Source organism: Ptychodera flava, chromosome 12, assembly GCF_041260155.1.
Source record: "Ptychodera flava strain L36383 chromosome 12, AS_Pfla_20210202, whole genome shotgun sequence".
NCBI classification, from domain to species: Eukaryota; Metazoa; Hemichordata; class Enteropneusta; family Ptychoderidae; genus Ptychodera; species Ptychodera flava.
This window is the reverse complement of record NC_091939.1, coordinates 11,436,601-11,453,854: the sequence shown is the minus strand read 5'-3', so window position 1 is coordinate 11,453,854 and position 17,254 is coordinate 11,436,601. Positions and strand designations below refer to the sequence as shown.

Sequence of the window (17,254 nt, the reverse complement as noted above, 5' to 3'; positions counted from 1 at the left end):
AGATCCAAACGTAAAACTGTTAAAATAGCAGGACAGCCATTGAATGGACCCGGACAAGAAATTGTGAGACTCACCAGTGTAGTTCATTGGGTAGTGTATTATCAGCTGCTCCACCAAAGACATACAGGTGTCTGTCAAAGGCCACCATGGTATGACCATATCGCCTTTGTGGAGGAGGGGGAGCCCCCCTCAGTATATGCTCCGTGGGGATTTTCCTCCATCTGTTCACAGAAACAGAAATACAAAACTTGTTTTCTTATCTCTTCTATATACATATGACATCATAGTGTGTAACCACATGACTATTGATTCCAGTCTCTGATTGGACAGAGATAGGGCATTATTGACTCATATTGCCTAGAATATGACCACCGTGAGAAATAACTACTAATTTTTTTACTTTTAAGGTCAGATAATGGTGAGTCATTATGCAACAATGTTGTTTTGTAAGTGACTTTAAAAGTCATGTACATTCTTTTGGAGCAAAACTTACCTTTTTTCCTTGAAATAAAACTGATACAGGTTGTTGGTTATCTTGGCGCCGCTCTGTCCTGAAAAGACAAACATGCTGTCCCTCGCCACGGCAACAGGGAAGTTACAGCAAGTTGGGGGATGCTCTCCAGACTGGTGTACCTGAAAGGAGTGATTTGAAGCGTCACAGCCTGGTTGCAAAGCAACATTGTTCAAAATTGTAGCAGTGATGCAAATTTTAAATTCAACTTTTAATGAAGTTAATGAATAGAATGTGTTAGTTGACTGTAAAGACTTTCAGTTTTGTAATGGTTTCTTTGTTGAAATACAGCATTTGGAAAGTCTAGGAGTTTGCTCTTTACTGATAAATACTCTGTTTTATTGGGAGACGCCAATACCAAGGAAAAAATCCAAACATGTATAAATATCAAATTACGAGGCAGATAATACTCCCATAAAAAGCCCAACAACAATATGCGCCTGTGTTAATCACTTTTAGTAGATTTTATTACAGCAAAGAGAATTCTGGTCTTGTTGAACACAAGAGTCTCCCTCATGGTGTCCAAGACAGTTGACATTACATCATCTTCGAATCTTACGAAGCAACATAAATCAGGGCTTCATTATCAAACACAAAATTACAGTTTGAACACATTTCAAGTGACAAACCATCAAAACTGAGCAGAGCTTACCTCTTCCCAGACTTTCGGCTCACCAGTCAGATTAAGAGTCCACATATCATTTAACCTGGTGAGAAAAACAAAACAAGCAAACCCAAAACATTTTTCATCTCCAACTAGTTACAAATAAAACAGATTACCAACTTACTTTAAGACTCTCAAAATCAAATTATTGATTCACCTACTTTTATCTCATTTACTGACAGGCATAAACAGAGCAAGAGCAATATAAATCCGTTCTTTCATCAAATATCTTACCATTTGATAGGAAAAAATCAGATATTTCTGGTTTCATATGACGTGTGGTCCTGAGATGTCTTGGAGGAAGAGATTTTAAAAGCATTTCTTAGAGTGATCCTGTTTTATTAAGTTTTGCATTACAAGGCTGATTACATGCTAGGAACGTCAGTGACTGAGTAAAAGGAAAAACAGAACAGTATAAACAGCTAACTCTTCTCTACCTTGCATTCAAATTAACTGATATAAGCTCCGTAGCTTGAGTGAAATTCAGAAACAACTCTGATTAACATTTGCATAATGAATAGTAAACCTAGTCACAAGAGTGTGAACTCTTTCTTCATTCATCAACCACCTTAGGAGTTGCTGCCATATTGAAAGCATTGTTACTGGTTTGGAAGTGTAATCATTTCACCTTGCTGAAAATTTTTACAGTACCGCATGTACAGTTGTTCTTAATTTAACTTTTGGTTGTCTAGCTTGCATATATAAAATCATTTGTAAAAATCAAACCTTCGTATGTACACATCCTGCGAAAGCTATTCCAGTCTGTATGAAACAGAAGTGTTTTATAATACAATGGTACAAATAGATGGGGGTTAGTTTTAGATGTAGACACACATACTGACCTGGCATTGCCATCATAGCCTGCAAATATCCAGAGTTTCTTGTCATAGACTGCAGCACCATGGGCAGATCTTGCTGGTGGCAGTCTACAGAAAGCAGGAACCAAAGAAATGTGAATTACAACACATCTTTCCAGGTCAAAAAATTGCTGTTTGTTTTAATAATATAACCTCTTACCTCCACTTTATTTTGATAAGGAGGTAAGGTGAACATTCTCAAATGTGCTTGACGATTTATTTGCATCATTAATCCTTCACTTGCCAAGTTCATATTTCACCTCAGATCAAGTTGGCTAGTAAAGCAAAACATGTCCCATATGTTGCATTTTAACAAAGACTTGAAGATTGAAGGTCCCTGAAGACAGAGATACTGTAAACATGATTTTTACAGACTAAAGCTGCTGTAACATACCAAGCCAAGTGGGTGAAAAGACACATGGTTTTGGGTTAATACCGCTTTTTACTAACTTTGCAGATGGGGAAGTGATACTGTCAAGCAGGTTAAATGCAAGCAATGGATTGTGCACAGCAAATGTACACTTCCACATCTGATATTTTTTTGCCCCGTAAAACTCTGAACAGATCAAATTTCTTTAGTTACAGGAATACTTAGGGATTCCTGGGATTGAGTTGGTTTAACCCATTTACCCCATTTCCCTGTGTAAAAGGCCCAACTTTCCCCAAGAAAACAACGGGAAAGGGTCAAACCATTGTGGTAAAAGGTAAGGTTAATGTGAGAAGGGCATTTAAAAGGTGTCCCTGTCTTTTGTTTTGAGTTGAAACTGGAAGTGCATTCATAAATTTGATTATGTATCAAACCACTCTCCCTAGGAGCTGTATCTTTTAACTTTGAACTACTTCTCCATTCTGGAACACCCCTTTTAACCCATTGAGCGCTACAGTCAACTTTTGCCACCAATATAAAATGTACCTCAGTCAAATTTTTTAAGATTTTTGCCAAAATTTTGATGAAAACTTGTAGCCAATGAAATGTGATGTCCGTTTGGTTTTAAATAATCAAAAAAATTACAGAAAAATTCATAAAAATTGTTAAAATGTTGCACTAAAATTTTGGCGGGAAAAATTACAGCACTCGAAGGGTTAACACCAACCCTACCTATAAATGATCGTAATGAAATATTCCTTCAATGTATTGCATCAAACAATGCAGGTTAAAGGGGCGGAAAAATAGCTGTAAGTCTTGATAATTATTATATTTTCATTATCTTTTACTCTATAGAACAAATTTATGTCTGATTCAATTCTATTTTGGTATGTTGAAATGCAAAGTTTTAGTCTTGCCAATGCAATGATTTGTGTAAAATATGCAGTTATTACTGATGACTGAATTCTAGTCCAGACTGAAATTCAGATGTCAATAATAACATTAGACGTAAACACACATACAGACTGTGTTGACAAGTCAGAAACTGGCAGTTAAAATATGATTTGAAAACAAAATGAGCAACTGCAGTTTATAAACGCGACAACAATACCCAAAACACGTCAAAAGATAGTGAATGGAGTTTGAGAATGCAATATCAATCAGACAGACAACCTTTCCTTCGCAAAGATCATCTACCCGGTACATACAGTTGAGAATTGAGAACAGTACAAATCGTATCTGACCAGCTTTTTTTGTTTGGTCCAAGACTTGTCCTTTCAGAATTTTCCTCAGTAAAATTTGTGAAATGATCTAAAAAACCCTTTCATCCTCTTTCTCCCAAGAGGTACTTATTTTTATGTTTTGTCTCATGGGGCCTGGTTGAAAGAGAAGAAATAAAATTTACGTGATTACCTTCCTTCAAACTTCCATTCTGTCCACTGTCCTGTGTTAAATCTATATTCAAAGAGATCATTCTTGTTTCGCAGGTTTGAGTTGGAGTATATATCACCTGTGTAGCCTCCTGCGATAGAAAAAAAACCACAATTATTACACAAGGACTATGGGCTAAAACCGTTAAAATTTCCCATTTCCAAAGATTTCCCTATCTACCAGTAGTCCTTACTATGATTTGGTTATTTGAACTTGGAAGTGGTAATGATTTAGGAAGATGTTCAGAACACAGACATATTTTTTTAACATGATTGAACCAGACAACAGGTTTTTTGACACACATATTACAGCCACGCTTGAACAAGATGTGTTCGAGCTCGCCTGAATGATATGCACACTCTTAAAATTTTACAGTTTTTTTTTTCTAGTCTGGAATCATTTTGAAACCTAAAGGGAAAATCCAGTTTGTATCATTCTTGGTTTTGTGAAAGCTGAAGGTTTACTTTCTTTCCATGGAGTTAACAAGGTACACCCAGTTGCATTTTAGGTGTATCAAAAAACTGATAAGAACAACAGTAAAATCATCAAGCCGTATACAGGTCATGGGTTTTGTTTTCCATTGAACCACAATGGAGATGTAACTCTTACAGAAATCACAGGTTGCCGACCGGGATGAAACAACAGCCACAAGCCAGAGGGTATAGTTCCAAACATGAGGTAAGAACTGTCTGAATAAACAGTTACACAAAACATCTCCACAGACACAACCTGGGGAGTCCTGTCAAACACATGCAACTGCATGTCCCTGATGACATATGTCCCAGGGTTCTCAAAATTTTTTGAAGGCGGCGGAAATATAGAAAAGTAGGCGGTTAGCTTCTGCAGTGTTCTCCACGGCGCCTTTTAATTGGGCGTTGCGCCCACTTTAATTTCACGGCCGCCCAGATAAAATCTATGCCGCCCATCGACGTAGCGTTTCAAAAGTACGAAAAATGAGACCAAGTAATTGTTTTTTTATTTAGATTTGATCTAAAACCTCCGGCAACCAAAAGACAAAGTCCTACTCTTACGCAGAAAATCAAAGTTTTCAAGCGTAGACTCCCGTGTAGACTTTCCTTTCCGCTGTACCACGGCCCCTCCACAAAACGCGATATCGATCTATGATCGACTATGGATGGATTGACAAAAGTATGAACAATGAGACTCAGTAACTTTTGGTCGCTTTACATTTGATCAAAAACCTACCCATCAGACAAGGCCTACTCTTGCGCAGAAAAACCAAAGCTCTCAAGCGTCGACTTTCTCTTCCGCGTTTGAGACTTTCTTCTCTTTTGCGTTTGAGAGAAAAAACGTCGGCTTTATTCGTCAGTCCAATAGTAAGTTGCACCCGATGTGAACGTCGGAATAATTCGGGCTGTAGTCGAGAAAGCAAGGATGTCGATAACCTCGAGAGCGGTTCCCAGTACAGTACATGTTTGCAGATAGCGGTACTACAGGCTGATACGATATAGCAAAAAGTTCACCGCGTAAATTGCTAGACTACATATAGCCAAATAGGCACTTCTGAAATGTGATCTCCGGCTTGCAAGACAACAAAAATATCAAAATATTATTATCAACACCAGAATTTGGGGGCTAGAGAGCGAAACATTGCTGAAAAGTAGCCGGCCAAAATACGGAAGTAGCCGGTCAATTTGGCCAGCATCCGGCTAAAAATGAACACGCTGTGTCCTTTATTGTATGCTGTTTTCTCCCTGAAAACAGTAATGAAGGTTAAAATGATTCATTTAGTGTCTATTCTGTCACAAACGCCTGCTGTGACACAGTAAATAGCAATATCACTTAATTTTTAATCAAATATCTGCAGGAAATTGGAAGATATTTTGAGGTCCGAAAAAATTCTGAGAATTACAGCTCAAGGTCTTTTGGACAACCTTTGGAACATCAGGCTTCCCATAACAGAAAGTTGAAAAAATTTCACAGCCTATAGCTTTCAGCTATAGCTTTGATCTGTCCTTTATAGGAAGTAAGATATTCCATTATAACTAGTAGTTTTTACATTAATTAAAGAATTTGTCCATGGCCAGGCTCCTTAATAGGGAAGGGGAATTCTGATTAGGTGTCTCTACGGACAGGCCTCACTATTGAGGGCAGATTTTAAAGCTGAAAATGACAAGTTGAATGGAATTTTACCTGTTCATAAAGTACATCATCTCTCTGTAGAAGGGAAATTTTACTATTACAGGAGGCGGCATCCATGATAGATGTTAGTACGTATGTGTACATTCAATGTTATAAGATGCTACTTTTCCTTATGTCTTTGTAAAGATCAGGTGTGGAAAGTAATGAGGCATGCTGGATTGTATGTGATGCAAGAAGAAGATATACACCTAAGTTCCTGTTGTATACTTCAATGGAGCAGGCTTATTTGCAGAAGGGGAGAAGTTATACAAACATTTTAATAAGAATATTGACATCTGGTCATTATATTAATTTCAGACATTGAGTCGCTGAATATGAAAATTTGTTCAAAAAGAAAACTTTCTACAACTGAATCCATCTCACATCATGGTTATAATTCCGGAAGCACTGATACACTATGGATTTTTGAAATTTGAAACGCATCAACCATTTTGTGTTGCTGGTTCTCAATAACGTAGTCTGTGGGGCCGAACCCTGAAAAGGGCTCTAGAAGTTGACTTTTTGAAAGAGGAAATTTGAGCAAGTTGTCATGTGGTGGAATTGATTCCTTACACATACTTGTATAGAAAATTTAATGTTCTACCGCAGTTAGATCTGTACTTTTCAGATTTTTGACCAAATCAGTGCAGATTTGCATATTTTTGATAAAAATGACTAAGTCAAGGTTGCTTTACTTTGCATTGCATTTATTGAAATGATCACCAGTTAAAATGGTACTTATCAGCAAAATGGCAATTAACTTAATGAAATTACAGTAAAAAGGGGCCTTCTTTACCAAAAACGTGCATTTTTCAATTTTTTCACCAAAATGTTGACATGCATACAAGTTTATTTTCTTTCATGAAAAGTAAACCATTTTCCTTTCTCATTTCACATTTACTGACATAAAATGAACACTAAGTTTGATCAAAACGTCAAATAAACCTTTTTTTGACCAAAATAGAGGTTTTTTTTCAATTTTTCATAAAATTTAAAAGGCCCTTAAATTGAATTGTAAATGATTTCATTTTACTAGTGTATGATTCTCAGAGAAAATATATGATGAGTTATGTCCTTCTATTTGGAAAATGATAGTTATAACTAATTTTTGACCAAAAATCATTCTTTTAACTCCATTTTAACCAAATATTGACAAAACACTATTGCCACGCATTCTTTATGACTGTGTACTAATTTTTCTGTTGTCACGAGTCTGAAATACAGAGATGTCCCGTACTTCTCTATCATCACTGAGTAATATCCATCTTTGGTCTCATGCAATTCTTTTTGTTTATTCAGCATCACTATCAATGTCTGAGGAACAGTCATTCTCTTCATCTCTTAGTTTGCTTTCATCATCTATAGAATTGTTTGTGCAGGAAACACATGACACAACTCAGTGCAAAGCAATTCCACTTCTCTACATGAACATCTGATGAGCATCCATACCAGGCTAGGAAATTGAACAGCTTTGTGGGTACAAAACTTCTACTTTGTTGGATTGACAGGTCTTCTGCCCTGGGAGGCCAGTTATTAACGCCTTCAGTTTCTTCAAGAATACTGTGAATATTCATTGCAGTATGGATCATCTCAAGCCTTTAATCTTGGCTGTTAAAATAGCTTGTTGTCATCGACTGTGATTCCATTTCACTTTCACTCCCTTCACTCTCAGAATCTGTATTGGTAATATTCAAGATATGACTATCTGAACCGGTGTCTTCTCTGCTAGCCATAAGAATTTCGCATTGCCGATACTCAGGTCGAATAAACACAAGTTTGTCACCAAACCGTGCTTGCAGTCTTCTTTTTAGTGACAAGTTATGATATGTGGATGCACCAATGCCTTCATTGTCATTGATCATTTTAATAAAGATATTTCTCATCACATCCATTGCAATGCACTCCCGTCCCTCTATGACTCTCTTCTGTACAACTTCATCACAAAATTTCTTGAAGGATGGAGCATTCATGATACCGCTGTCTTCCTCTGATTTTTTCCTGAGATGAGTAAGTTACGCATCCGGTATAATTTAAGTAACATGATCTGTGATACTTCACTCCAATACTGACCGAGTCTTGACCTCTAAATTGTGGTAAAACTTTCCAGTCATTCGGCAGCTTTAATCAATGTTCGTCCGTTAGTTTCACAGGCAGTAAGTCTTTCGTATGACCTAGCCTCTTGTTTGTAATAGGATCAAGTCGTTTCTGACGTGTGCATATTATACATATCGGTGGTAGTACATATGCACTTTTGCGTTTTGCTGCAGAAATTGAACTAGAGGCAGGGTCAGACCGTAGGTGTCGTTTTTTTAGGAGACACATGTTGTTTGTCGTCATTATCAAAGTCTGACAGCTCATTTGATGTACTTGATAACAGCGTTTTCAGCAGATTACCTTTCTCTTTGCGCTTCTGGGCTTGAGTAAGCATTAGGGTGCCGAATTGTGTTTTTATCGTTTTTAGAAAGTTTAGCTGGAAGTTTAGAAAGCTAAATTAGAATTGTCTAAATCTAAATCTAAACTTAGAAAGTTTAGCAAGAAACAATAATTATCGCTTTCTAAATAGCGTTCTAAATTTAGAAATTAGCTGAAGTTTAGAAAGTCGGGCCTCGGGTGAAAAAATCTGTTCGAGGATATGTCGGATAGAACCAGGAAAATACTATTATATCAGTTTTCCCAATCGGCAAATCCAAAGCTCAAATATGATTTTTTTCCATAGACCAGCGAGAAAAGCACCTTGTGTTGAATTGACCGTTGCACTGGGTAAGAATTGAATGTCATTAAGAGAGAAATATGGCTGTGAGTGAGCGATGACGAAAAATTGTGAATGTTTATTCTTTGACCGTCAAAAACAGAGACTGTCAAATAGCCACCGCAAGTGTTAATGACAAATAAACCAGATGTGTGACGTGAAGACGAATGTAAATAACCATACTGCCACAATTCGCATGACCAAGGTGTGTTCAGATACAGACAAGAAGTGGGTCAGATAGTTCCACGACAATCGTGTCCATAGCCTTATCAATGCCTCATTAGCATTAACTTGAAGCACAAATTGACGCGCGCGATCATAATTGAACACACCTTTTGGTAGTATTGTTCCATTTTTGATCTATTGTACAAGTCACATTTGAGCTTTGGATTTTAAAACTTACTTCTGGGGGGGAAATGATAGTATTTTCCGGGTTCTACAAGAAAGCTCCTGCATACTCAAACACTTGGGAATATACTGATGACAACAGAAACCATGTATCAACCTTTTCTCCGACATATTCTTGGAAAAGTTTGCGGGACTTCATCTCACGCACTCTACATTTCACTGTGAGCACGCAGCTGGGAGATGGCAGCCTGGCAGGCAACACTTTTGATAGGGCAAATGCATTAATTTGGAGGTACTATCTCGTCGGTCTATTGGACAAGTCACATTTCAGCTTTGACTTTTAAAACTTACTTCTGGAGAAAACTGATAGTATTTTCCAGGTTCTACAAGACTGCTCCTACAAGCTCACACTTTTCCCCTTCAAACACTAGGGAATATACAGATGACAACAGAAATGGTGTTCCAACGTTTTCATCCAATATATCCTTGGAAAATTTTTTCCACTCTAACTCCGACTTTCTAAACTACAGCTAATTTCTAAACTTAGAACGCTATTTAGAAAGCGATAATTATTGTTTTTATCCGATATATGCTTGGAAAAATTTTTCAACCTCGGGCCCGACTTTCTAAATTTTCCAAATTACAGCTAATTTCTAAACTTAGAACGATATTTAGAAATGATAATTATCGTTTTTATTCGATATATCCTTGGAAGAAATTTTTCAACCTGAGACCCGACTTTCTAAACTTTTTAAATTACAGCAAATTTCTAAACTTGGAACGCTATTAGAAAGTGATAATTATCGTTTTTATCCGATATATCCTCGGAAAAAAAATGTTCAACCTCAGGCCCGACATTTGTAAATTTTCTAAACTAAAGCTAATTTCTAAACTTAGAACTATATTTAGAATGTGATGATTATCGTTTTATCCGATATATCCCTGGAAACTTTTTTTACTCCAAGCCCGACTTTCTAAACTACAGCTATTTTCTGAACTTAGAACGATATTTAGAAAGTGATAATTATCGGTTTTTTTGCCGTGTTTATCGTTTTTAGCTAGTTTAGCTCCATAGGGAGTGCACGTAGTTTAGAAATGGCTTTCAGGAAAAGACACAATTTCGGACCTAACTCTGTGGCGACTCCGCGCGGATCGTGAGATATTGATAAAAACATGTCATTTCCCGAGCGTATTTTTCACATCCCTAAGTCTGGTTTTGCCTTCCGACCCAATTGAAATACCCAGGCAAAACCTCGAGCTACTGTACTGCAGCTACGTTTATCCGTGAAACGTTTACAACATAAACGATGGTAGCTGACCGAGGCTTGATCTCGGCATTCACCGAGTAATTGTTGAGCGACCTCCTTCTCAACGCCATCGGAATTTATCCATACTTCACTGCACTTAGCAACTTTGCGCGTGATTTTTCTGCAAAGGAGCAAATTGGCTCCTTTCTTTTTTGTCTCGACGACATGGCAAGCATACTGCGTAGCAGTAGAGGCAGCCATTTTAATTACTAAGTAAAGTAACATCTGATTGGCGACCTTGATTTCCCTCCTGCAGTTGCCGCCAATGAAAACGTTTGTTATATTACATGACGGTATAGTGACCTTTACCCTTGTCTGCGTCTACCATTTTTTTATGTAATTTTCACCTGAAATTCTCGCCAAGGTTATTCAAGATTCGGCAGTAGAACATGGATATTTCTATATATTGTATGCAAGGAACCTTCATTGGTACTGATGAAAAATTATCCTCAGGACCATCTGGCATTTTTGACACGATAGACGAGGTCGGCCCACGGACTATACGTGGTCCCCTCTCCCATTACTCCTGTATGTTTGATTGAAACACTATTCGCTTTTACTTCAGGTGACGAATCATCACCTTTCTTTAGATCTTTAAAGTAGAACATGCTTTGGGGATAGATATTCAGACTCTCAAATTTCTACGATTCTTTTCTGATCTACCACTTGTGGGGACTCTCTTTAAAGCTCTTGGAGAAAGGAAAACTTTACTGTCTTTAGTAAAATTTCAGAAATTTAATTTTTCCTCCATAGAGTTAACACAGGGATTGTGGCCATTTTGAATTTCAAATATTACAAAATGTTGGGCAATTTTTTTGCAAGTTCCAAACTTTGCACAGTGGCCCCGATTTTTACCGTTGATTTGGTAAAGAGAGAGAATGGTTGAAAGCCTCATTTTGGAAAGTTTGAGCAAAAGTTTAAGTCTTTACGTTTCCAGGCACACACTACTACCCATCACCCCCTCCCCTAAATATCTTGAATATCTTGTAAACAAGCCCACAATCACCATTGGTTACAATGGCTTTGGATGAAACCATGGTGGTGAAAGGGTTTTGCAACAAAGTGAAAATGCCACGGCCAGGGATCAGATTCCGTCCTTGATCCTGTCTAGTGAAACCTGCAAACACTCAAATTCAACATTACAAATGGAAGTGAGGTCCTGAAAAGGAAAATGTTACGCATTCCTGGAAAAGTAAATACAAAAGTCAATACACAGGCTTAACTTCAAAAGGTTAACACATTTGTGTTTGACAAATTGCTTTCTCTTCCCCCTAAAATTGCTTTCTCTTGTGTCAATTTCTGTTAATGAACAACATCCCTGGCTCTTCTTTCTATTTGACCATCTAACACTCCACGTAAATGAAAAACAGTGTTTTCATTAAGGAAGGTATGCAGTCAGGGTTTTGGTCTTTTTACAGGGGTTCCCAACAGTATAGCAAAGCAATTGCATTTGAGAATAGCTGTAATGCTACCAGAATTCCAACATTGTTTACCAATACATTGTATTCCCAAACCTTGGCAACAACTCCGAAAGAGTTACAAAAGACACTGCAGGAACAACAGTGAATGACTCTGCTATCTCCAGAACTTGTCACTTACCAAATACAAACATACTGTTTCCGAAGACCACAGCCGAGTGGTGGTATCTTGATGCTGGGGGAGTTCCAGTGGTAAAAGCTCTGCAAGAAAACAGACACAGCTCATTGCTCTAAATTCTGTACATACAGTGTGGTCTAGATACTGTGATTAGGTTCAGATCATGAGGTTGGAATATTGTAAATACTCACCCTTCATTATGAAAATAGAGCATCCCCCTTGTTTTAAATCAGGTGGACGGACCTTAACCCTTTGAGCGCCAAGTCAATTTTTGTCACCTTCATAAAATGTACCCCAGTCAAATTTTTTTCAGAATTTTGCCAAAATTTTGATTAGAAATTGTATTTGTAGCCAATGAAATGTGATGTCTGTTTGGTCCAAAATTATCAAAAAAATTACAGAAAAGTTCATAAAAATTGGTAAAATGTTGCACAAAAATTTTAGAGAGGGAATAATTACAGCACTCAAAGGGTTAATACTTGGAAATAGGGGTGACCCATCTCAAGACAGTTCTCTTTACAAAATAACCTGCCTTGTAAGATGTCTTCTTCTAGTGAACATAGTAGAGGGAAAATCAGCATTAATTACAAGCTCTCCAGAAATTGATCAATCATCAACATTTGATTGTTCAGGTGTAATTATGTGGACACATATCTACAAGCACCGGTTTTATATTCTATTCATCAATTTAAAACATTCTGATAGCCCTGCATAAGCCCTGTAGGTCTGTGATGCAATACAAAGAACTTCCTTGCATGAACGAGGAAACTTTTGTTTGGGTAAGTGCATCAAAATCACCATAGATACAGGGTTGAGACTTTTGTCCGATTTTTGAAAATTGCAGAAAATGTTAAAATCTTGTGAACTTTGCCAAGCCCGCTGCATGGTCTATGCAAAACCTTGATAGCTCAGGGTTAATTCTAGGATGCATCATTGCCCAATTCGCGCAATGAAATATCGAATCGCCCTAATTTCACCGTTTGATGCGCCACTAAGGGCGCAACATTATATGAATGGGTCGATCATGCAATAGTTCATACATTCGCGTAGTGAAGATGGGCGCCCTGAAGGTCATCACATCAGTCATAGTATGACATGTAAAATGATTCAGTTACCCATCGACCTTTGTAATTAAATACCCAGTACAGCATATACGGTGGTGCATAGGAAGCTGGGTAAAAAGGACTGATGTAGGAGCAAGGGTATTGAAGCCGTGCTCATGTGGCATGGCAGATAAATGTAAACAACGGTACAAGTCGCGAATGGCGAAGGCTAGTCACGACTCGGATTTTTAACACCAGCATAGTTGATGAACCCCTTTTTTAGAAACGTCTACCGTCCATACAAATGAAATGTTGAACACTGCAAGGAAAGCATCCATGCTGGGCCAGATGATCATTTTGAAGAGCAACATTTTATGTCGGATACATGTATCTCATTTTCCAAAGTAGCCAGTTCTATGCATAGAACAACACCATTGTGTTAAACCAGAACCAATGATTGTAAATTTGCTAATACATACAAGTTATGTTTAAAAGTTGATGTATCGATCACATTATTTAGGTTGTACGGTTACAATCTCGTGCTGTATCAGTGTATGAGTAATTGTCGATGTGTGCAAATCGGGGAGCATTCTAAGAGAAATCCTACCAGTGCGCTAAGCTTTGATCATGATCGTCTCCACATTCAAAATCACAGTCCTTAGCAATATGTACAGTTGTTCAAGTCCGTCATATCAATAATTAAAACGAATCATACCAAAAGGTTAGTTTGCTGTTGCCATGGTTGGGCCTGTTGCGTATGTACCGGGGACAACTTTGCAGTGGGGCTTGGTTGGTTACGGGGCCTGATCTCTCCTTTTCTTGACTTGATAGACTATAGTATTTTCCACAGAAAATTCACGGGTTTTACATGTGTGTGGATGATGGCCCCCGATTTTCTAAAATGGCCCCCTAGGGGCAGGAGTAGGGTCCCACAGTGGCCCCTTGTTTATACATCCTAGAATGAACACTGGATGGCTTATCACTTTTTTCTTCTCCTTGTAAGACAAATACCACAGCTGTGAATTTTTTATCTTGTATTGCCAGAAATATAGTGTGACATGCCACAGTCATGACCTCTTGATTCCATGTTGTGTTTTCTCCCCTCCACATCCACAATACCAAACTGGTAGTTGCTGCATGGGTTGCAAACTCTGATATAACATATTTTTGTCCAGGAATCATCTCATTGACAGATCAGAGGCAAATGCTAGCCACTGACATCCATGTATTCTTTTGCATCAGGATTCAAAGGCACCTGTCCTTACTATTACCTCTGTCATAAGGAGACATCTCAATAAAAGCTCCATAAGCTGTTTTTTTTTGGCTATTTTTTCAGAACTTTTGTTTTGTGGTTTCCCTACACTTTCTGCATTGAATCCCTAAACCGTAATTTTATACTGAGTATTTAGCATATCAACACAATCTACGGTATATAAGTATAATCTACATTGTTATTGTTGAAAATTGTATTCAAGTCCAGACTAGAATTCATTTGTAAACAATAAACAATGATCACTACACACATACAAGCTGTGTTGACAAAGTGAATACTCAAAATTTCAGCACGACAAATGGATTAGGGTCAGACATGGTATTTGAAATACAGAAACAGAATACTGAAAAACTTGCCACAAGTTACAGCTTATGTCCCTTTAACGACAGGTTTTGTGTCATCATGATGAGTAGGTGTGGGTTTCTCTTCATCAGGCCTCTTTTTATCACTTACCTTCCCCAGGAGCAGTCCTTCACGTCAAATCTCAGCAGGTCATTCAGCATGTTTTTTCCATTATCACCACCAAAGACATATATGGCATCCTTGTAGGCAACAACAGTGTGCTTGCTTCGTCTGCAGAAACACCAAACCAAAGACAGGTCACTTAGACTGTTGAACACTAGGTGCAGGCTGGGCCATATTGCATTGTAACATCATCCTAGGGGGTGTGTTGCCATTAGTCTATTCAGGAAGGCACCCTAAGATAACACATACCAACTGAGTGGAGGACAGATTCTGTCTATAAACCCTGCCACAGTTTGTGAGTTGCTCATGCAGCACAATTTTCATCATGTGCACAGTCAATTCAGATGGCAGTGTGCAGTTGTCTTTTTTGCTTTTTGTATGTTGAAAGTATGACTTATTAGAGACTGAAACAATATAGAGAAGTTTGCAAAAACTCTGGGATCTAAATTTCTGATGTGAGCTTTCTTTGTTTGAACCCAAGTAATATATCATGTCTTCACATGGATGGTACTCTCAGAAATAAGTTTCAAGCTGATATGGTAAAAATTGGCAAAAATTGCCCTCAAAATACAAAATTGCAGATTTCATAATAGTTTGAATATATCATATTTTGATCATTACTATGAACTCCTATACCAAATATCAAAGCTATCTGCTATCAAAACTGCTATCAAAGCAGTTTTGGTAAAAAATTTGACCAAAAAATGATAAAAGAAATTCGCAAATTCCTACATAATTTTAATAAATGTGAACTATGTCCATCCTAGGGACCTATATCTAAAATATCAAACATGTCTGACAAGCAGTTTTGAAGATTTTAAAAGATTTTTTTGAACAAAAATGACAAAAATTGCCTTAAAAATACAAATTTACATATTTCATCACAAATTGAACAAATCTAAATAAGGTCATCCCTAGGGAGCTGTATACCAAATATTAAAGCTGTTGGACCAGCTGTTAATAAGAAGAAGATTTATGTCTCAAAAAATGGCAAAATTTGCCTCGAAAATACAAATATCCATATTTCATCACAATTTGAACAATCTGATGAAGGTCATCCCTGGGGACCTGTACTCCAATTATTAAAGGAATCGAACAGGCTGTTTCGAAGGAGAAGCTAGGAATCTAATAAGTTGACAGACGCCTAACTGATGATGCCACATGATGCCTGGGAAAAGCGAAGAATATTTCTTGTTCTTGTGCTTCTAAAGAAATGTGAACGTGACAAGTGTACCGACTATTGTAAACAAACGAACGTCCTTCAAAACCACGTCTTTAGCCTATGATGTCCAGATTTCAATGTACTAATACACTAGTCTTCCACCAGAGTTCACCAAACTTTCGCGTGAGGGCATGGATTTTTTAGACGACTGAGGATCAATACACTTTGTGGGTAACTCTAACTCGGCATCTCCTGCTACATCATACTAGTAGTACATGGCCGGCTCCACTGAAATACATTCAAATTTCGCTATAAGCTTTTTATGTTTACAATTTACAAATGACAGATTGTGGACATTCGAGGTTGGTTCAACCAGACCATCGAAATTGTATTGTAAAACCCAAAACTGGTCAGACAATAGGACTGTAGCTAATTTAGGGTATTTTTAACACTGTTTTAAGTATATGAAGTGTAAAGACACGATGCAGAACTGGGACCCAGCAAGCCATGGCCTTGTAATATTGAATGTGGTAACGAATGAATGAACTGTTTACCTTGCGCCGACGAACTCGTCACATTCAGGCATTCGTCGCCATCTATGTACGGTCTCGAATGGACCAAAGTCAAGCGTTAATCCTTCAGCATTTTCAGGCCAATTGTGATCGAATTCTTTCCCTGTCGGTCGAGGTATGGCCATCGTCCCTAAATTACACAAACGATCAAAAATTAATGTTAAATGCGACGTGCTGAGAGTTCTCCTTGAAGACGGCAGCCATGATAATTGTTCACTTCCGATCCTGCGCATTACATGCGTTATAACTTCCTGCGTAGATCGTGGTTACGCCTGATGGGAACGTGACGATTGTTTTCAGCGATCTTGTAGTACTGTATCAGCTGTATCATGAAATATATTGATATTTTTTTCATAAAACATGTATAATGAATTTCTCTGTGTAGGAACTCTCTTTCTACACCATTTCGGCTCAAAATTTATAACTTGTCAGATGAACAATGATCCTCAATACCACAGTGAGCTCAGGCTCCTTGTTTATTTGTTTGCTTGTTTTTCACACGTGTTTGTTTATTTGTTACGTATTATTATATCCATATACAATAAAGAACCAATAAGGAGTTGTATTTGTGTTCATATTTGTCAATAAAGAACGGTTTTATTTGTTTTGCTTGTTTGTTTGTTTGCTTGTGTGTGCATGGGTGTTTGCTTATTTGTTTCGTGCCAGGGGAGTCAGAGAAAACAAAAACCCAAGCATACAAACAAACAAATAAACAAACAAAAATATTTAAACATATAAACAAGCATAAGATACATAAATAATAACAA

General features: G+C 37.6%; 1 protein-coding gene across 1 annotated transcript in view; it reads right to left on the bottom strand.

The window, feature by feature from the left end:
• Positions 1 to 16,715, bottom strand: part of LOC139144997 (leucine-zipper-like transcriptional regulator 1) — a 28,449-nt gene extending 11,734 nt beyond the window's left edge. The window contains exons 1-8 of the mRNA XM_070715881.1: positions 16,470 to 16,715; positions 14,742 to 14,861; positions 11,976 to 12,055; positions 3,813 to 3,921; positions 2,018 to 2,101; positions 1,164 to 1,218; positions 494 to 633; positions 75 to 221 (exon numbers count right to left, since the gene is read on the bottom strand). Of these exons, the coding sequence (XP_070571982.1) occupies positions 75 to 221; positions 494 to 633; positions 1,164 to 1,218; positions 2,018 to 2,101; positions 3,813 to 3,921; positions 11,976 to 12,055; positions 14,742 to 14,861; positions 16,470 to 16,612 (878 nt within the window). The 5' untranslated portion in view covers positions 16,613 to 16,715. The remainder of the gene's footprint in view (positions 1 to 74; positions 222 to 493; positions 634 to 1,163; positions 1,219 to 2,017; positions 2,102 to 3,812; positions 3,922 to 11,975; positions 12,056 to 14,741; positions 14,862 to 16,469) is intronic.
• Between the last annotated feature and the right edge of the window lie 539 nt (positions 16,716 to 17,254).